Source organism: Gadus morhua, chromosome 15 (genome assembly GCF_902167405.1).
Source record: "Gadus morhua chromosome 15, gadMor3.0, whole genome shotgun sequence".
Lineage (NCBI taxonomy): Eukaryota > Metazoa > Chordata > Actinopteri > Gadiformes > Gadidae > Gadus > Gadus morhua.
In genome coordinates this window covers 12,531,580-12,553,174 of record NC_044062.1, presented here as the reverse complement: position 1 = coordinate 12,553,174, position 21,595 = coordinate 12,531,580, and the positions used below count along the sequence as shown (strand labels likewise).

The 21,595-nt window shown below is 43.6% G+C and overlaps 1 protein-coding gene across 2 annotated transcripts; it reads left to right on the top strand.

The window, feature by feature from the left end:
* Positions 1-10,218: 10,218 nt before the first annotated feature.
* On the top strand, positions 10,219-17,522 carry plek (pleckstrin). 2 transcript variants are annotated; one of them, XM_030379374.1, is made up of 9 exons: positions 10,219-10,367; positions 11,081-11,236; positions 11,534-11,715; positions 12,446-12,537; positions 15,952-16,136; positions 16,381-16,485; positions 16,835-16,918; positions 17,075-17,147; positions 17,270-17,522. In XM_030379374.1, exons 1-9 carry the CDS (start codon positions 10,326-10,328, stop codon positions 17,407-17,409), a joined length of 1,059 nt encoding a protein of 352 aa, XP_030235234.1. In that variant the 5' UTR covers positions 10,219-10,325; the 3' UTR covers positions 17,410-17,522. The 2 variants fall into 2 exon arrangements, with proteins under 2 accessions (XP_030235234.1, XP_030235233.1); XM_030379373.1 differs by having other exon boundaries at positions 17,258-17,522.
* The last annotated feature ends 4,073 nt before the right edge of the window (positions 17,523-21,595 follow it).

Here is a 21,595-nt window from a genome sequence, read left to right as displayed (position 1 = left end):
TGCTTTCACAGATCTGATCGGCTATGCTAACATCCTTTGACCTTGTCATACACTTCTCAGGGAATTCTTATATCTTTGCTCAGCTGTCTTTCAAGATAAAGCTTTAGCAGCAAGAGGTTCACATAATAGAGTTGAGTGCTGTACCCAGGCTACACTGTTTATCCTGTTAGCATGATATTCTTTTTCAAGTAATTCATCATTTGGAGTGGAAGCCACTACTTTTTCTGACCCTATGGTTATATCTATAGGTGGTATGATATTAAAGACAACAAACCATAATGAATGAAAAACGTCTAATTTAAAGAAATATTATTGTTTAATCTGCACTGGATAAACGTTGAATTAAAGTATGTAACAATTAGAGCCGCTGCTCCTTTACTTAGAAAGGAGTCAGCTGAGGTGGTTCGGGCATCTGGTAAGGATGCCCACTGGGCGCCTCCCTTGGGAGGTGTTTCAGGCACGTCCAGTGGGGAGGAGACCTCGGGGAAGACCCAGGACTAGGTGGAGAGATTATATCTCAACACTGGCCTGGGAACGCCTCGGGATCCCCCCGTCAGAGCTGGTCAATGTGGCCCGGGAAAGGGAAGTCTGGGGCCCCCTGCTTGAGCTGCTCCCCCCGCGACCCGACCCCGGATAAGTTGATGACGATGAGAGAACAAACACACAGTATGTATTTAAATACTACTTATTTATTGCTGGAACTATGGGGTTGACTATTTTCCAGGGCTGATCCAAATTGTACAGTGCCTAAACAAATATTGCAAGGCATATGGGATATGGATGGTTCACACACCATACCCTATTGTTTTTTACACATATTTATACTTACACCTCTCTTAATCACAGTTTTTCCCACAACAAATAGACTTGCAAGAACTCTGCAACACATCACTCCTACACGCAAATGCCGCAAGCTGCTGAATAGCTTGATGTAAAGATCAAACTAATCCCAATTAGAATTCAATAAAATACATATGCGTGATTATGTCTCTGATATGCCCCATCCTGGGCATAAAAACAAGAAAAAAAAAAGATGTATTTCTTCAAGTAATGCTTCAAACCACATGCTTTCTCAACATCCGCATCACTGCCATCTGTCTTATATACTGATCCATGGTACAAGAACATAGGTTTCCCGAAAGATGGGTTGTAAAAAATAACAGCCGTCTTATTTTCCGCCTTTGGTGAAATAGGCCTTTTTCCAACCCCTGGGGAAATCCATCGTTCCCGTGACCCACACTGGTCAAGTTCAAATCGATAGTCTTATAAGACTGCTTATCATTCTCGATATCCCAGCTACCTTGCAACCAATCCACTCCCCTTCACACCAGCAGCCGTAGGCACAGGGCCTCAGCACATCCTCAGGCTTCTCCTAATGAAGTGCACCCGCCATCCTCCTATGTCTTAAAAGCTCTGAGAGGGAGCATATGCATATCCTGTTGACCGGCGGTGAATACCGTGCTCCAACACTTATTTTTATACCTCTCTTTGCATTCAATTTAATGCACCTCCGGCTCGTAAGGGGAGCAAGATCATATTTAATAAGAGCATTCCTAAAAAAAAAAAAGCTTCATTTGGTTGTAGATATGGCTGAGTGGTCCGTTCCGTCCAAGGCTTTTATCTCAATGGATAAAAGAGTGGCCGGTAATACACAGGACACTTTAATAGTTTATACGAGTTCAAGGCTGAGGAGCGCATCGTATTTAATACTGTAATGTCGTTTCCCTTTTTACTGTTGCCCCCGTCTAGGCGCGTATTTATGCAACACAGAAAAAGTCCCATCGAGTTTTGAGGTCATTATGCTGGTGGTTGGGACGATTGGGCAAGTCCACACCAGGCACATGCCAGCAGGATGAGTGTGTGTTTGAGCCTCCCTGGCCTCCAGAGAGATTAGATTTATACCCCCCTCTCCTGCCCGCCTCCTAAGTCTGTCATTTGGCATCCCCTATTTATCTCTCTCTCTCTCTCTCTCTCTCTCTCTCTCTCTCTCTCTCTCTCTCTCTCTCTCTCTCTCTCTCTCTCTCTCTCTCTCTCTCTCTCTCTCTCTCTCTCTCTCTCTCTCTCTCTCTCTCTCTCTCTCTCTCTCTCTCTCTCTCTCTCTCTCTCTCTCTCTCTCTCTCTCTCTCTCTCTCTCTCTCTCTCTCTCTCTCTCTCTCTCTCTCTCTCAAGACCACTGGAGCCCAGCATTAATTACCAGCTAATCCCGGCCAATCAAATACGAGGCCAAGTCTTCTGGATACAGATTTACTACTCAATTTTCACACCTGTTATTTGGTGGAAAACACATGCACAAAATATTTACATTAAAATCGCAACGAGCACGACCAACATTTTAAGAGTCATTACGATGTTCCGGGCATGTGAACAAAGATTAATTTAATTATTTTAATTCTGGTAATCAATTAATGAACTGTGAAAGGAAAGTTATCGTGTTTGTTGATGAATTATCTAACAAGAGGAGCACGTCGATTCCTGACCTCAGTAATAACCTTCAACATCTATAAGGATTTTATAGACTATATTTGTCAGTATATTCTTAAAACTTCATTAAAGCTTTCATCCAAATTGCCTCACAGTAGGCCTATATTAAAATAGAGGTGATAAAATGTACGCCTGTTTAAGAGATATGCATCCCTCTCAAAGATACATACAGGTAGACTGTAAACATTGGGTTTCAAAACCAGAACCTTTGGGCTGCCGATTTGATTAAGGACAAAAGAATGATACAACAATTCCCAGACACATTTCATCGTCTTTGACATTCAAAACGTCTTTGACATCTTTCTACATGTTATTTAAAAAGTCATACAATTCCCTCAAACAAATGTGAGTTCAGGGTTTTCCTTTTATTAATTGTGTCACATTTCAAAAACGTACAAGTGCTGCTACTGCTACTCTTGTCTGACTGTCATTTGGAGTAGGCTCACGAGATAAAACCAGTGTATCAACACTCCAATACATCTCACTGACTGATGAAAGGTCTGATAGGGCTTGCAGAAGATAGACAAAAAGCACACCACTTGTCAAAATGATTTCTCCAGAACAAAACAAACATATCTGGGGGAGAGGTTCGCCAGCAACTTTTCATAAAGGCAGGCCTAGGGCAACATCTTGATAAATAATTTAATGACCAGCTAACCTCTAATCCCTGGGGTGACATGTATGCGTGTGTGTGTGTGTGTGTGTGTGTGTGTGTGTGTGTGTGTGTGTGTGTGTGTGTGTGTGTGTGTGTGTGTGTGTGTGTGTGCGCGCGCGTGTGTGTGTGTGACAACACAATATGTTGTTGCTGCTAGCTAGAGGGCTTTCTGAGTAATTTGGACTATAGCCTGTAGAAGCAAAACCATTCCAGGATCAATATATCTTTAATAGAGCCGTTTGGCCCCAGGCTGAATGAGTAAACACAGCTTGTGTGTAAGATGGACGGATTAAAATAGTACTACAGGCTAGCAGCTTCTTGGCTCTAGGGGTTAATGAGCATAACCTTAGTGCTGCCCAACACTGTTTCCTGAGTGCTAATTGTGTGCTACTAGGTGATTAAAAACATGGCGGGATGGAATGTGTGATTACGCCTCAGTCAACTTATGACAGTTTTATAAAAGCAAATTGGTTCACTTGCAGTTTGAAATATCCACTGCTTGCGGTCAACGTTCACATTAGTGTGTGATTTATGCATTTAAAGAAATCCTCCCTGGTTGGCCTCTAACTATCAAGGAAAATGTGATAACGTAGTTCAGTGCTAGGCCTACATAACGGCCAGGTTTAGCTGGAAGCACAGAGGGTGTGTTATGGCGATAAGGGCGCTGATCTACATAACGACCTGTACATTACACAGTCGTGACAAAAAATAAAACGCCACTTAAAATTACCTGTCTCTGTAGGAATGTAATACGTTAAAGAGGTTATGTTCAACAGCAAGTGGTGGGGCTAATGACAGGTGGACGGAGAGCCAGCTGGTGCTAATAAACAAGTGTGATGGCTCTTTGAGGCTGGAATGGGCCCTGGGCTCATATGGCAACACACAACTCATCCTGCTCCCCAATTAAACTGTTTATCAGCCCATTTGGGCCTGAGTTGGTTGGCAAATGGTGGCACCTCTCACACACACACACACCTACACACACACGTGCATACACACGCACACGGTCGCATGCATGGGCAGACACACATGCTCACACACATACACACGGTCACATGCATGGGCAGACACACACACACACAGACACACGCACGCACGAACGCACGTACACACACACACACACACACACACACACACACACACCTTTACCCCAGCATAGAGCTTCATTTGTGCTGGCACAGTGTGCCATTGAGTGGGATAGCTCCTTCATTACAATTTGTTGTTAATTAAAACACTGCATCTGATGTCTTTACTCTCGTTTCATTAAAACCCGCGGAGCTGAAGAGATCAGGTAGCCTATAGGGCTTTTGTGAAGGTGACACAAGATAACGTTTGTTCAATAACGTTCTATCTAGCCGAAGTAGCCTATGTACTGGCTTTGCATAGTATCTTGGGAGATTCATAAATGATTATTAAAAAGGGTGATTTAAATAGCTTGCACTTTTCACCATTCGTCTTGGTTTATGACCTTGTTGCGTACAATCTTATAATAAAATGTTGAAGTCTATTATAAGTGTACATATTGAAGTAGATTGATTGTATATAGCTATATCTTGGTCAGGACCATCTCATGGTTCAAATAAGAAAATGTACGTTTTTATCAGGTGTAAGTAAATGGGATTTCACTATGTTGGGGTGTATTGGATCTACGTGTTGATGTTATCTTATTATAGCTGCTGGAATATTTCCAATATAGCTATCGTCTATTGGAAAAGGTTAAATAATATACAGTTCTGTCCTATTGGTTCAGCTTAACATTGTACCGGTACTTAGATCATAGTGTGGCTTCATATATATCATATACCACTTGTTTATGGTTGAAGAAGAAGAGCATGTTTTATGAAGTAGCATCAAAGCACAGCTTCTAAGCAGAAACAGGGGAAGTATTAAACCCCAACAACCGCAAATAAAACATTGCATAGTTCATACATTCATACTTGCTGAAAATACCAGCCGAGGAATAACGCCCATTCAAAATTGTAGAACTCACTTTCAGAAATTACGAATCTTGAGTAGGGATTCCAGCAATATCTTCTAGTGATCCACATGTGGTTTGCTAGAACACAGTGTGTGTGTGTGCGTGTGCGTGTGCGTGTGCGTGCGTGCGTGCGTGCGTGCGTGCGTGCGTGCGTGCGTGCGTGCGTGCGTGCATGCATGCATGTGTGTTCCGGTGCATGTGTTTGTGTGTGACGTGCGCATGCCCCTGCTTGTGAGTATGTTGCGCAATGCGCATGTCTGTATAAAAGCTTTCCCTGTGTCAGGTTATCGGAGAAGGGGGGTGTAATGCAGTTGTTAATTATGATCTGAGCTCTTTGGAGAAACCCATCAGGGAGCAGAGATAATCCGCTTCCTCGGCGTCTGTAATGCCTAAACTCAAACCGTTCATAACTACAATCACTTTTAATCAGCTTCGCTACATCAAGGTATGCTTTGGAAACCGGATGCCCTGAGTTATTTAGATCCCCTTGTCCTGGATGCGTGTGTACTGCATTTTGTGCTCCTTCGGTTGACCTGGCGCTCACCCCCCCGGTCAACACTGATTGGTGGATGCAGAACGGCCGTTAGATCTACTACAGAACGGCTATGCCTCCCCTGAGAACTCTAGCCCCCCTGAGCCAGACATAGAAAGGTTTGTGTGTGTGTGTGTGTTTTTGCTTTCAAGTGTGTTTGTGTGTGTGTGTGTGTGTCTTTGCTTTTAAGTGTGTTTGTGTGTGGGGGTGGTGTGGGGGGTGTATGTGTGTGTGTGTGTGTGTGTGTGTGTGTGTGTGTGTGTTTGCTTTTAAGTGTGTTTATGTCTGTCTGTCTGTTTGTCTGTGTGTGTGTGTGTCTGTGTGTTTGCTTTCAAGTGTGTTTTTTGCGTGTGTGAGTGTATGTGCATGCGCGCGCACGCGTGTGTGTGTGTGTGTTTGCGTTTCGTGCACCTGTGTTTGAGTGCGCGTCTGCCTGTCATGCATGGCTAACGTCATGCATGGCTGATTAATTGCGTTCTCAGCAGTCAAAAGGGAACTGAAGGGGACGCCCTGACTGGTGTGCGGCCGTGGATAAACCATCAACCACCCCACCACCCCACCTCGTCTTTCAGCTCAGCCCACTCCTCGGCAGCATTATTAATGGTACGGGTGACACACGGAGTGCCAGGGACAAAGACGCCTCAATCTGCAGGATTGAAAACAAGAGCCATGGGCCTCTTTCTCCTGGCAGCCACCTTGGTTCTAGAACGCTAACTTTATAGTGGATGTGAATGCGGATAATATGTTCCATTCAGTCCTGGTGGTGATGGTGGGGGTGGTGGTGGTGATGCTGGAGATGGAGGGGTGAGTGGGGTGATGTTAGAGTTGGGGATGGTGGAGGAAGTGGTGAAGGAGTTTGACCCTGCAGCAGAAGTGATCACAATTCATGCCGTATTGGTCAGTGTATCAGTACACACCCACACAACCACAACCACACCCACACCCACACACACACACACACACACACAGGCTTGATAAATTGCAGTGGTGTTGATATCCTTCGTTGTGTCAAAAAATGTGTGAAAGTAAGGTGGGAGGACTTCCTGTTTTACAAGTTTCTTCTGGGTTATCAACCCTACCACTCAAACATCACCCCCCCCCCCATTTCCGGAGCTCTGTGGTGAACAGATCTTCCCTTAACTCATTATTCTCCCTACAGGGTGGCAGGGGTGTGTGTGTGGGGGGGGGGGGGGTGGATGGATGGATGGATGGATGGATGGATGGATGGATGGATGGATGGATGGATGGATGGATGGATGGATGGGTTGATGAGTATGGATGAATGGATAGGTTGATGAGCAGACAGACAGAATAGAAATCAAGGATTAAAAATGCATTTTCAAGTACATAATGGAGCCATAAATTAAGTAAGAAAGGGCAATGCATTTACATATTGTTCCATGAGTGCCGTTATTCCAGTCACAAATGAAATTGTAACAACGTTCTGTCGATTTGCTGGAGGACGGCTGTCTCTGTGGCCTATCAGTGGGGAGCCAGTGGCTCTACTAGGCTGTCCTCTGTGCTGTTCTGCAGTATTTTACAGCTTACATCGATTCCCTATTCCCAAGAGCTTTTGTTCCTGACCTCCTGACCGTAACCTTTTAATGATATCAATAATATAATCAACCGCCAACGTTTAAGATATGGCGGAAATGGATTGTGAGCCAGGTGTGAATAACAAGGCTGTCCTTTACTTTGAGTTTCGGATATGCAGCCGCACCAGAGGACGTTTCCGCGTGTTTATTGGAATGATATCATCCACATACATCTCTCAAACCGTGACCTTCTCACGGTTTGTTGTTGTGACGTGTTTTCAACGTGACCTTGTTCTATTCAACATGCTGGTGCGGTGCCACACATCCTCTTGTTGAAAATATTGAATGGGCAGCTTGATTGCTTAGGCTTCTCTGGCTATTTCTTTATGTTTTTTTTGTTTGTCGCCAATCATTGTATTACATTAGGACACTGGCCTCTGAACCTTGCACAAATGTTTTGTTGTAAAACAAAAACGTAACCTTGGCAATCGAGCAGGGTTGTTGTTCTGTGTTGTTTTTAGTGTGTTGGTGACGCCCTCTAGCGGTTACATACCATAATTACTAAGGCCGACTCCAAATGATGACAATTGTATTTGTTTTTTTACAGTGTGTAAGAAACATATGAATGCTATATTGGTGCTTACTAAGAACTTGGTTCTTAGTAAGCTTAATAAAAAGACATTGGTTAACGCACACGGCATGTTGTTCTTGTCACACACGCACGAAAGCAGGCACACACGCGCGCGCGCACACACACGCGCGCGCACGCACACACGCACACACACACACACACACACACACACACACTATCACCACCCGTGACAAACTCCTTTTATAGAATGAAGTAGTGACGATGGGAAAGGAAGTCAACTCTATTCCAATGTGTCCTGTGAGTCCTATGATAACACTATCAGTATAGAGATGGAGCAGCAGAGTATTTGCGTTTGTAGCAAAATTAGGAACTTGAATCCATCCCCACAGCTGTCAGCTGCTCAAGTCATAGTCTGGCAGTCAAGAACTAGGAAGTTAGGTTTGAAGGCTAAAAACTGAATTAATCAAAATATCGCATGATACAATAAAGAAATTAAGATTCTTCTTGAATCAAGATAAAGCTCTTGGTGATTTGGGGCCATGGAACTTCAGTCACAAAGCCATCTGAAGACCGTCTATTGCTGTTTTTAGCATGAACTGTGACCAACGTTCACATCTGCATTTAGTCATCAGTGAATAAGGTCGGACGTGGTGGCTGAAAGTGCACACATGCGATGACAGCGGTTTGAAAAAAGACAAGACCAACTCCTCCGGAGCTTAGTGAGAACGATGACCATGGAGGATATGAGTCAAATTACAGCAAAAACTGTGAACGAACATGACAGCAAGGGACTTTCGTTAAAAAAAATGACAGAGATGGATGGGTTGCAGTGCAAGAACGAAGGCTTGAGCTGTGCAGAAACCACAACTCGTATATGGGCTGGAAATAAGGTGTTGTAAGAGTAGCATCAGTAGGTGTTGATCAACACCAGCTTCTCCGCAACCACGGCACCCCCCCCTCGTACATTACGTTCCAGTAACAACTTGGAGTGGTTTATTCCACTTAACACAGTTGATAACAACTATAAGATGTGCAGAACTTTAATGTATGCCATTATAATACAATTATAACTATAATTATCATTGTTCCCCTTGTTGGGTAGTCGACAGGTGACTTTCAGAACTCAAAAAAAGCCCACTCTAACTAGCCATGTAAACTAGCGTACCTCTGCTAGGTGGTGCATGTGGGGGGTTTTTGGAAGTGTTAGTTACATTTTTGTAAAACAAAGTGAGAGCTACGGGAGCATCAGCATTTTAATCACTATAGATAAACCCTCCCAGTGACATGTCATTGAGATTCAGATTGAAATCAAAGCTTTTCAAAGCTAGCTCCGTTGACTCCCGTACAGCCTTTTCCATTGCTAAGTTCCAGGTGTGACGCTTGAGGTGGGCGTCACTTAGCCATTCTGTTAGGATCAAGTATTCAGAAATGCTGTGCTATAAACCAAGTAACAGTAGATGCCTAGGCTGAAAGAAATCTCCACTGAAGGTTAACACAATTTCTGATCTCTTACTTCCAATGAACTATGTGAAGGTGAGTTACAGTCCCTGGTTTGATAAGATTAAGAACATGATGAAAAGAACAACCACAATGAGAAAGTAACAAAGAATCTGACATTGCAATATCCAAACATGGAACATGAAACGCATACCTATATCGAAAGTTACGCTCCCTCGGACCTCTCGCGCTGAACCCATGAAACCCAAACGGCAATTGCTCCATGCAGAATTCCCTCTCTCTCTCTCTACAAGCACATTAGAACCAAAGTGTTCCACACGTTCCGTGGTGAGATTACAGCAGGTGACAGCAGATGACAGCCTAACACCAGGGAACAGGATCAGTCCAGGAACCGAGGCTGAACCTGTTGTGAGGGGGATCTGGTGGCCCTGTTATGCTAGGTATTCTCCTGGGAGGGCTCTGTTAACTTTAACACATACTCATGTGTTAAAGTTAATAACACACGAGTATGTGGGTTACTTCAGAACCACTCTATCCTATAATGTAACAATGGGTGTAGACCCTCTTCTAGGGAACCAGATGACATGGTTTCCCTCCACAGTGGTCACTGGATGTTTTAAAAGTTTTCAGTATGGAAATGATTGTATTGGAATCATATGCAGATAGCCTCCGGGGTCCCCTCATCTCATACCTGATTGATTAAGCATACATATAAGATTACAGCTGTACATTTTAAGTGAAAAATGAAATGAAACTATTCATTGTGGATAGCCTTCTTTGAGCATAGTTATTTCAGGTTGAGAAAGAGGGAAGTACACATCATCATTGTGACATGAACATAACAGCACTTCCTCTGTCAGAGTCTGTGTGTGTGTGTGTGTGTGTGTGTGTGTGTGTGTGTGTGTGTGTGTGTGTGTGTGTGTGTGTGTGTGTGTGTGTGTGTGTGTGTGTGTGTGTGTGTTAGATTGCTCAATGTGTGAGATTGAGCCTGTGGGTGGGTATGGGTGTTACCGATAGAGACGGCAGCATTAGCCATAAGAGTTTCTAAACCTTGCAGTATACGTGCACAAAGTTCACAAGTGGTGAGTGTCGTGATGGAGCCACAACAGGTCAAAGAGGGATACTTGGTGAAAAGGGTAAAGTTCACTCAAACTATAACCATACTATTCTTGAAGTTTTTATAAGATAATAATGCAGTTTTTAAATACTTATCAAATGAAATTTGTCAAGTTATACAAATAATGTTTCGCGCTTGACACCCTCGCTTATGCTGTTCCTCTTTCTAAAATCGTTCAATTCCGTACACCAAGATGCTTTTCAAGCAACAATTTCAACACGTATTAATCCTTGACTAATATATCTAACTAATACTATTGGAGTGAACTCCAACTGATGGTTCTCTGAGATCATTAGCATCATAGAGTCAGTAGTGTTTAACTCTATTTATACCTCCTTATTTAATTACCAGAAAGCCTGAGGCAAGAAGGAAGCTAAATTAGAATTTGCTGCTGCTCTGGGGAGAAATAAAGAAAATTAAAAGTTGATTAATGTTGAAATACAAAAGAAAATGCTAAGGGCGTAATCATAATTCAAATGTGAGTACTAGCTGTGGTAATTTTGTAGGCTACTTATCATAGTAGTATTGCTATCAAGCATATTATCCTATTCATTACTTTGCATTATCCATCTTAGTATCTCAAATCCGACAGTACAACATTAATTGTAACATGCTCAACAGCCCTCAATCTTTCCATTTCTTTCTCACTCTCAACCTCTCAATCCGTCCGCATGTCTGTCTATTTCTCCCTCTAACCCTCTCTCTCTGTATCTCTGTCTCTCTCTCTTTCAGGGCACGGTGCTGTGCTCCTGGAAGGCTGTGTGGGTGGTACTGTCTGACGATGCGGTAGAATTCTACAAGAGGAAGACAGACAGCTCGCCCAAGGCTATGATCCCCCTGAAGGGATCTACACTCACCAGCCCCTGCCAGGACTTCGGGAAGAGAACTGTAAGGAAACAACATTTGTGTGTGCATGTGAATGTCTGTTTGTTTTTAAATATGTTTAAGTGTTCCTATTAGTCTGGGACTTTAATGTCCAAAAGTTGCAACCCCAAAAAAGTTTTGGCAACATTTCTCTTAAATAAGTGACTTCCATGACATGTCACCGATGACCAAACTCTTTAAGAAAGAAAAAAACAAATGTCCCCAAAACACGTGACTGAGAGAGGAAGATGAGGAATTTCTTCGGGACATACATGTAAATAAAACACCCCTTCCACGGACCGGCTGTACCTCCTTCCTCAGATGGTGTTCAAGATCAGAACAGAGAAGAAGCAGGACCACTTCTTCCAGGCTTCCCACAGCGAGGAGCGCGAGGCCTGGGTAAAGGACATCAGGAGGGCCATCAGCTGCCTGGAGGCTGGGAAGAGGTTTGCCCGCAAGTCCACCCGACGCTCCATCCGTCTTCCCGAAACGGTCAACTTGAAGTGAGTTCTCAAAACATGATTCCTAATGATCTGGTGGGCCCGGTTTTCCGAAACCTTCTTAAAGCCTGGTGGTTTGCTGTAACCTAGGCGTCACTGGAAGGAGGGATCCCCCACTCTGTGGTTCTTCTCAAGGCTTCTTCCTTGATAATGATGAGTTTTTCCTTGCGCTTTTGGGGTTTGGGTAAGGGGGTGTCATAAATATATGAAGCCCCTGAGGCTAACTCTGATTAAGGGCGATTGTGGATGTGTAATGACGGCGGGCAGAGTGCCTGCAGGTAGTTCCGCTCCTAGATCAAGGGTTCCGGGTTCCATCCCCATTGCGTTCATCCTACCTGTAGGCACCCTTGAGCAAGATGGATCTAGCCCCTACCCCCTCTTCAATTACATGTTTTCAATTCATTGTAAGTGGATTGAGTGGAAGCTATATGGTTGTATGAGCCTCAGATGTTCATTTTACTCCTGTGGAACCCTCAGAGTAAATAGCTCCAACAGAAAAGGTACATAGTGCACATTTAAGTGCCTGAACATGGATTGATCTTGCATTTTTGACAGCTACCCTACCCAGCACTCTTTTAAGTCATTTTTTAATTGTGAGTACAGAACTTGTGTTGTATGTTCGTAGTTAGTAACCCCGATTTCAATGAAAGGCCTTCTTTGTTCTCAGCCTCACTCTTTGATTAATAATTTAATGTCATATCGTTTTCGTGGTTTTGTATGTTTATCTCTCCAGTGAGCTGTACATGTTAATAAGGGACCAGGACAACGGAGTGAAGGAGTTGAAGCTGGAGATTGAGAACAAAACCTACAACCACTGCTTCACCGGTATGTTCACGCTTGATGCTCAAATCCATTACAACCTGGTTTGTTTTTGTTCTTCTATTTAGTCTGATTATATTTCCGTGAAACTCCTTCTTAATCCTCAAGCTTTGCGTCTCGCTAGTCAATAGTTTGTTTGGGGTTTTTGGTTTGTTTTCCCCGTACCGTGTTAGCCTGTGGGGTATTCCACAAAGCCGGTTTTATCAAACAACCTGGTAAGTTAACCCAGGGTTTGCGGTAACCCTAGGTTTTCTGTTCCAAAATTAACACGGTATGTTATTTACTATAGAAACATATGCTCTGAATCAAACCTGGTCGGAGCAGGTTTTGCGCAGGTTAAGTTTGGAACATAACCCGGTTTTGGGTATTTAAACCCGCGTTCCCCGCAGATTTCATGTGTTCAATGCAATCCACCGGGAGCGATTAATAAGACCACAGCTCGACATCTTGGCATATCCGGATGACTTTTTGCTGGAGAGATATAGATTCTCGCGGAAATCATTAATATATTTAAATAGCCTTCTCCAGCCTTACATAGCCGACACTACCAATCGAGGACATGGCCTCAGTTCACTCCAGACTATTTGCGTAGCCCTCCGTTTTTTGCAAATTGTAGTTTTATCTATAATGTTGGAGATGCTGAGCACATCTCAGTCCTTTCAGATGACCCATCCACGGCCGGACCAAGATTTTCATCGGCCTCCTATCGTACAAAGAGCAATTTGGCTGAGTAGGCCTACTATGCCGAAAGGCGCTTACAACAGAAAGTATAAAATACATCCACTGGAGAATGTTCGATCATAGCCGGCGGCTCCAATACAAGCACTAATCCATCTTGATCTGTGAAGTTGATGAATTGTCACTTGTAGGTTTTCTATCCAGTTGCCAAAAAAAAAACATTTGGAACATTTGCGCTGTGGCACACACACGGTTTGCATGTGTTACTTCGAAGACAAACAAAATCTAAAATACAAGAAAACAGAAAAACACACATTCAACCAGTGGGGTACCCTCACATGGCCCCTGACCTCTGAGAGGGACATCCAGGTACGCCCATGCCAGGGCGCCCTGAATTTATTTCTATTGCCAGCTCCTCCACGGAGGTCAAGACAATTTGAGGACCAGATCCAGTCTGCCGACTGTCGGCGGTTTTACGATTGGCTTAGGAGCTAATTTAAATGCAGGAGTGACAAATATGGTATGACAGAAATATGCGTCCCGTGTCGCCATTTCGATCAGGGTTTCCATGATCTATACATCACGTCTTTATAGGTTTGGCGTGGACTCGCACAACCCTGAGTTAACCAACCCCGTGGTGATTGAACTAATGCATAACCCGTGCGGTGGAACCGACAGCTCTGGTTTAGTTGGCACAGGGTCAATCAACCTAGAGTTCAGCGTTAACTCTGTGTTTGTGAAACCTCCGTTCGTGGAATACCCCACTGGTCCTACCAGACTCTCGTACTTCATTTCATTTGCACAGAGAGTCTGGGCCCCGTTTCCCGATATCGATAGATCTTCGCTCGTAAGATCATTCTCCTGATGGATCTTTCGAACCATCGATAATTTCTGTGGAGCTTTTCCCGAAACTCCTCTTAACGTGAACGCGCATTCGCTGCACTCACGACGATCGTAGGATTGTACCTGTCCACTGACATGGTGCTGAAACGGGCTATGACGCAGGGGAGACGCAGGAATGTCGGAGGAAAATGGGGTTAAAAAGGGTTAAAATATCTGCCCATCAAGGCCAACCGCAGAGTAGCCTACGAAAAGAATAGATTGCAATAATATGAATGCTAAAGATATTAAAACACAATTGATTAAGCCTAGGCCGACATATATCAGTCCTAATCCTGAGCGCACGATCGGGAGGTGGAAGTTGCGCTTTAGATGCCTTCACAAGTCCAGCGGAGGGCTCCAGTTTTCGCCGGCCAAGTCATGCGTTGTGATATGTGTGACAGCTATGTTGCACAACATTGCAGCTAAGGCTGGGGTAGCTTTGATTGAACCGGAGGATATTGAGGACGATGACGACGAGGAAGATCGGTGTGAGGACGGCCTCCCTCATAACTACGCGGCTGGTTTTCATGCACGTCGAAGAGTGATTGAGACTTTTTTTTAACCCCCTCCACCCTCCCACATGTCACTAAACATTCCCGTCAACGTGACCAATCCCCACCATATCCCAGCCTTTTGCCTGCTCCTTTGCATTTTTTTTTAATATTTTTATAATTAATATACTTATTATTTTTTTAATTTATTTATTTTTACATTATTTTAGGCTACGTTTTATGAGTAGCCTATGTCAGTGCACAAATCCCCCCACACATTTTAAGTGCCCTGCCTCTCAAACATTTCCTGGACTGTCTCTCTCAAACTAAGAACATAATGGCCCACATTAGGCTCAGACGCACGTGATACACCATTACCAATGTGTTATAATAAAACGCATCCAATACTAGGAATGTCCGCTGGTTACGCCACTGAGGCTATAGTAGGCTAACGAGGCTCTTAGCGTCCTACGAGTACCCTGGAGCACTCGTTAGCTACGAGCGTTTTCAAGACGTTCGTTACCAAAGATGCTTTCGGGAAACGGTGTGAAAACTGTACGATGCTCGTACGACACACTCTGCGATCCACTTAGGCTAAAGATGCTTTCGGGAAACGGGGCCCTGGACCTACTGAATTCACAAACAATAACTCACGTGAAGCTGGGTGTCTGTTGAAGTTTAAAACTACTGGATCTGCCCAGTGCCACTCTTCATCTGCCATAACCAATTGCTAACGTTTAGCCGGGAATCACGTTGTGCACAGGCTGTAAACAAACCAAACAAGATGTGAAGATGTCCGTCAACGAGAGCTGACTTTAACGTCATTGTTCTTAGCCACTCCCTCTGTTCGCTGATTGGACGCAGAAAATATGGAAGGAGAAAACCAACTAATATACCGCAGACCCAGACCTAAGTACTGAAGGGAAATCAAAATTGAGTGGAAGTAGGCGGTTGGAGCCAGGCTAGTAGGCCTACCGTGGGCTTGATGCCTGTCGACTTTGAAAGACAATGTTTTTGTTTAAAAACAACATTGCAGCCTTGCATTTTATTCATACTCAATCCTTAAGGATTTGTTTTCAATAATTGCTTTATTTCTCAAGTGGAGACGTTGTGTTTCACCTTTCACCTTTTCACCCTTCACCTTTGTTTTGTTGTAAGCCTAATTTATTCTGATTGATCGTTGGATCTGTCTACCAGGTGATGGACTTGCTGATTTCGTCAAAGAACGTTGTGTTTCAAAACCATTAGAACCATGCTTCTTTGTAGTCATCTATCTTAATTGTTTATATTTCCAAGAAACTCCTTCTTTAGCCCATGTTCATACCTTGAATACCATGTTTCGGCCTCTGGTTTGCTCTGTGTACCGTAGGTGTGACGGTGGTGGATTGGTTGATCTCAAAGGAGAAAGCGAGGAACCGAGCCGAGAGCGTGATGCTGGCGACGGGGCTGATGAACGAGGGATACCTCCAGCCCGCCGGAGACCTGTCCAAGACCGGGGCGTCCGGAGGCACCGAGTCTGTCTTCCTGGACGAATCTGATGCCATTTACTTCTTTGTAAGTATAGAAAAAATATAAAAGACAGAGAGTGAGAGAGAGAGAGATTTAATTTTGTTACTTTACATTGAAGATTAGATTCAGTCACACAATTTTAGCGTGCGGAAAAAGAGGGAGGCTTTTGGGACAAAAATGAACCTAGGGGGACCTATTTCTGTGGTGAGTGGGTCTCGACCTTTTTGGCCTTTACCCCCATGTGTTTTGATGGAGAATGGTGTGGTTGAATAATGTATGTGTGTCACAGGCAGACAGCGGCTTCTTCTGTGAAGGATACTCCAGTGATGAAGATGATATTGTGAAGGAGGAATTCAGAGGAAACATAATAAAACAGGGATGCCTGCTCAAACAGGTAAGGGTGTAAAGGAAGGAAGTTGAATCAACGGAAAGTGAGAAACTTTGGATTAAAAGCCAAATAATCATAACAGAAGTTATGTAAGAAATTTAATGATGAATATAAACAACATGTCTACACAGTATTCTTCAAAACATGGCATTTTAGTTAATTTTATAAAGTAATAGATGTTATGTTTTCTTTTCAAGGAAGCTTTTCCTTAAAGGAGTTTTTTTGTGTGCGTATAAATTACATTTTTACTGCCCGAGGTCAACTTAATGGAACTTATAAGTAGGCTTACACAGAGGTTTAGAAGTTTGGCGCAGTGAAATATATAATGGCAATCGTAAAAACTACTCTAAAAAAGGGACATCGACGGAAAAACTGGAAGGTGAGAAAGTTCACGCTGAGAGATGACCCTGCCTACATCCACTACCACGACCCTGCCAAGGTAAACAAACGCAATTTAAACTGTAAGAAAAAACGCTAACGCAAAATAAATAAATGGAAACATTTGAACCTAAACGATACAATATTGGCATATGGACTTTTTTTTGGACTTTTGTTTGCCAATCGCTACATACATTGCTTTATATTTGACTACTAGGGGGACGAGGAGCCCCTCGGGGCAATTCACCTCCGCGGCAGTGTTGTGACGGCTGTGGAGTTTGTGCCTGACGGTGAGTGTGTGTCCTGTCACCATGGGACGAACGAATGACCCTACCTCCTTTTGTTTCGTTCCTCTTCGTATCTTTTTTTGGATTACACGATACTATTTATGGACTCGCAGTTCTGTTTACAGCCAAGCGCTACGACGTGGAAGGAAACCTCTTCGAGATCATCACCTCGGACGAGACGCGCTACTTTCTGCAGGCTGCGAGTGCGGATGAGAAGAAAGAGTGGATCCAAGCCATCCAGGCTGTGTCAAAGACTGGAAAATAACACTCACAAAATGAACACGATGTGACTTATGATGAAAAGAATGGGTGTGAATTTTTTTTTATTAAATTAAAGTCTATTTAATTTAATTTAAATGAGCGATTAGTATCATCTCACCTGGCTGTTGTGGTTTCTGTGATAGGCCTATTACTCACAAAAAAAATCTGAAAAATCACACTTCAACACCACAACCCACCCGTTTTCCAAAGCGACCTACAGTACTTAATGGTGCCAAGTCCAATGATGGCTTATTTTCTTCATAAAAATTAAATGAACTTCCTGCCGCTCATGGACCCCTGGGCATAGCTTATAACAATACAAAACAGATGTGAAAATGATTCGGTTTCCCTATTTGTCAATACCTCAAATGTAACTCACCGTTTGAACACTAGGGGGTGGTATAAAACAATGTATGCAGGTACAGTACCTTCCGCCTCTATGAACCAAATAACCACTGGTTGCGTGTGACAAGTAACATCTGGTACTTTTTAACCCTGGACTATAAAGTAGCCTACACATATTTCCCTCTGGACGGCTGAAGCACAAAAGGATCTAGGTCCCTGAACCCACCTCAACTGGAATCTACACAACAGTGACAATGGGTGCTATGTGTCAGGCTTCAGGATTTAGGAGATAGAATTAACCTAAGGGTTTATATATATTCAAGAAATAAATCAAGTGTGTGTGTGTGTGTGTGTGTGTGTGTGTGTGTGTGTGTGTGTGTGTGTGTGTGTGTGTGTGTGTGCGCGCGCGGGCGTGTGTGTGTGCGCGTGTGCGTGTGTGACACCCTGCAGTAAAGAGACATAATGCCTCTGCTCCAGAGGAGACACCTAATTCACGGGAATGTAATTACATTTCGTCTATGGATAAATTAGTTTGCTCACAGACAGTGGCGGATCTTCCATTAGGCAAACCTAGGCAAGTGCCTAGGGCCCCAACCAAATCTGTCTTTATTAGGGGCCCCCAAATCTGACCCCCCCAGCCATTACTTATGTAAAGTAAAAAAGAAAAACACATTTCTAGTAGAAAAAAATAACAAAAATATCAACATAATGCCGAACTAAGGCCTAAATAATAATTTTCCAGCACACATGCCCCCCTCCATTGTGCATTGGACTAGTCCAGAATATGATTACGTAGTAACGCGCGCAGCGCGAAATAACTTACTTCAAACCAAAGCAGAGGGATGCAACTCGGTGAAAATGAAGCGGCGGAATTATGATAGTTGTTGTGCTAAACGAAAACAAAAAGCTGTCTTTGTGTTTACAAATGCTTTCTGTCTCTCACACACACACACCACACACACACACACACACACACACACACACACACACACACACACACACACAAACACACACAGCTTTGCCACTCACTCAGTCACTCACTCACTCACATACTCTCTCTCTCACTCACACACAGACACACACAGACACAGACACACACAACACACACACACACACCACACACACACACACACACACACACACACACACACTGTTTTACTCACATGAAATGGTGAAGGCAACAGGGAAAATGGACATTTGAAGATGGAGAACTTAACCACTTGCACACCTAAACACCTCTCTCTCTCTCTCTCTCTCTCTCTCTCTCTCTCTCTCTCTCTCTCTCTCTCTCTCTCTCTCTCTCTCTCTCTCTCCTCTCTCTCTCTCTCTCTCTCTCTCTCTCTCTCTCTCTCTCTCTCTCTCCCTCCCTCCCTCCCTCCCTCCCTCCCCCTCCCTCCCTCCCTCCCTCTCTCTCTCTCTCTCTCTCTCTCTCTCTCTCGTTTGAGTAATAAACATGGAATTTTGGCAAAGGCTGGAGAAATCTGAAACTGATTTTACTGTGGAGAGTTGAGTGGCAGTGCACTATGGGTTTATTGCGATTCTAAGAGTATTGGGATGGTTAGTTGTTTTGTGTACGTGTTTCAAAAATGAGGGCCCCATGTCTATATTTTGCCTAGGGCCCCAAAATTGCTAGATCCGCCCCTGCTCACAGAAAATAATGACTTGTACTCAGTGTTGGGGGTAACGCGGTACAGCAACGATATTACTTTTATGGGTAACGAAGTAAAGTAATACATTAGGCCTACATTTAAAATCTCAGTAACTACACTACTTTACTTGACTATAGTAACGCGCTTTCCTGCCGTGTTTGCCGGTGTGTAAAGTTATGGTCTGTTAAAGTCTGTGCGTTTAAATGCAGAGACAGGTAAATAGCCGGTGGCTCTACTACCAGTTGTTGAAAGGGCAACAGCGCCACTTAGCGTAGCTGTCGGAGTCAGCCATGCTCCGGCAACAGAGTACTAACGTGTGACGTCAAGTTTCCATAGAAACCGATTTTCGGTTCCACACACACCAAATTAACAATGGGAAATCCTATGCCTCACAAACCTTTGATAGGTTTGTGTGGCATAGGATTATAGAAAGAGAAAGAGAGGGGATGAAGATGGAGACAGAGACGGAGACAGGGTGTTTCGGCCAGTGGCGATATTCTCACTTCTTTCAATTTATAGCTCGGAAGGACAAACCTATTCAAGTGAAATGTCCTCTATGCCCAGGCGCAAGGTGTCTTTCAACTTCTGCCAAGTCCATGAGCAACCTGTCCAAGCATTTGTCAGCCCAGCATGGCAACACAAAACTTGTGGCGAAGCTCATGCTCTCCGGTCATCTGAAGGAGTCGATCAGCAGCCGACCCCGCCTCAACTATTGAATCGCCCATTTAGAATGATACTTGATAAAATACCCGCTACTCGAAAGCCATCATCCGACAGGAAAACTTTCGAGTAGGCTACCTGGATCATGTTTCCACCACCGCGGACATTTGGTCCGCCAACAACAAAAGCTACCTGGGAATGAGGGTGCACTGGATAGACGTCATTCGTTTATATAATCAAATAAATAGATGATTATATTTCAATTATTATGACCATGGAGCCTTTATTTTCATGCCGTTATCATCATCATCATTACATCCTTTCTCGTTATATTGATGTAAATTGTCGAAACACATTGAAAAAGAGAGAGAGGGAGCCATAGAGAGTGACACTGATGCACTGCGGAGCCAAGTAACTGATGGGCATAAGAGGGCCTCTCCTATATAATGAATATATATTTATACAACGGGGGACCTAAATCCAGCGATCTGATTGGTTCCCAACTGTTGTATAATGAGCGTATACATAACTGCTATGACGCCCGATCATTTTGTGAAAGTTTGCATATCACTCCGCGCCTGGAAGTAGAAACAGTTACAAAGTAAAACATATGTTGGATGATGGAGAGCGTGTAAATGTTGTTACTCCGGGAGTGAGCAAGGCGATGGAGAGACTAACGAAAGCTTAGGCTCACGGCGAGTGGCCTGCTCCATAGGATAAATTGCCGGCGAACCGCTCTATCGGAGCCTTCTCTCGGAGGGACGCTAAAGTGTGTTGCATAGCGACCGTCGATGCATAGCGGCCGCCAGGAGGGACTACTTTTTTGTATTCTTTAATAAAACGGCTATTTTGACTTTCTTGGTTTCTTTTTAAATGTAGTGTGTCTATGACTTTCGTTTCGCCATAATAGTAACCGTTGTATAAAAGCAATAGATCACTTCAGTCAGTGGCATGTGCTCATTATACCACTGTGAAGGGGGTCGCCGGCCCTCCGCTGCGCGTCGGGGCCGGACAACGCCCCTTAACAGTGGTATAATGAGCACATACCACAGCCTGGCGTGATCTATTGCTATATACCTGTGTATATTCTGCGAAACGCTCCAATCCAAAATGCATGGGTTTACATTTCACTCACACTTTTGGATATGCTGAGCCTCTACCTTTCTCTACCTTTCTTATATATATATATAATATATATATATATATATATATATATATATATATATATATATATACATACATACATACATACATACATACATACATACATACATACATACATATATATATATATATACATATAGTAGTGGTGATTTGTCCTCAATAAAACAATAACTTGAAAATTGAGAAATCAAACAAAGCAACGTAATCAAAATAGCCACTGAGGCACCAGGGGAGATGAACCTTACGCAGTGCAGGGGAAAGAGTCAACTGTCCAGTCGTGAATTTAGATTTCTGCAGGTTTATTTTCCGATCTTCCAAGCAAACAAAACAAATGTGCAACAGTGTGAACCAGCAGCCTCATTCCTTTGTCTC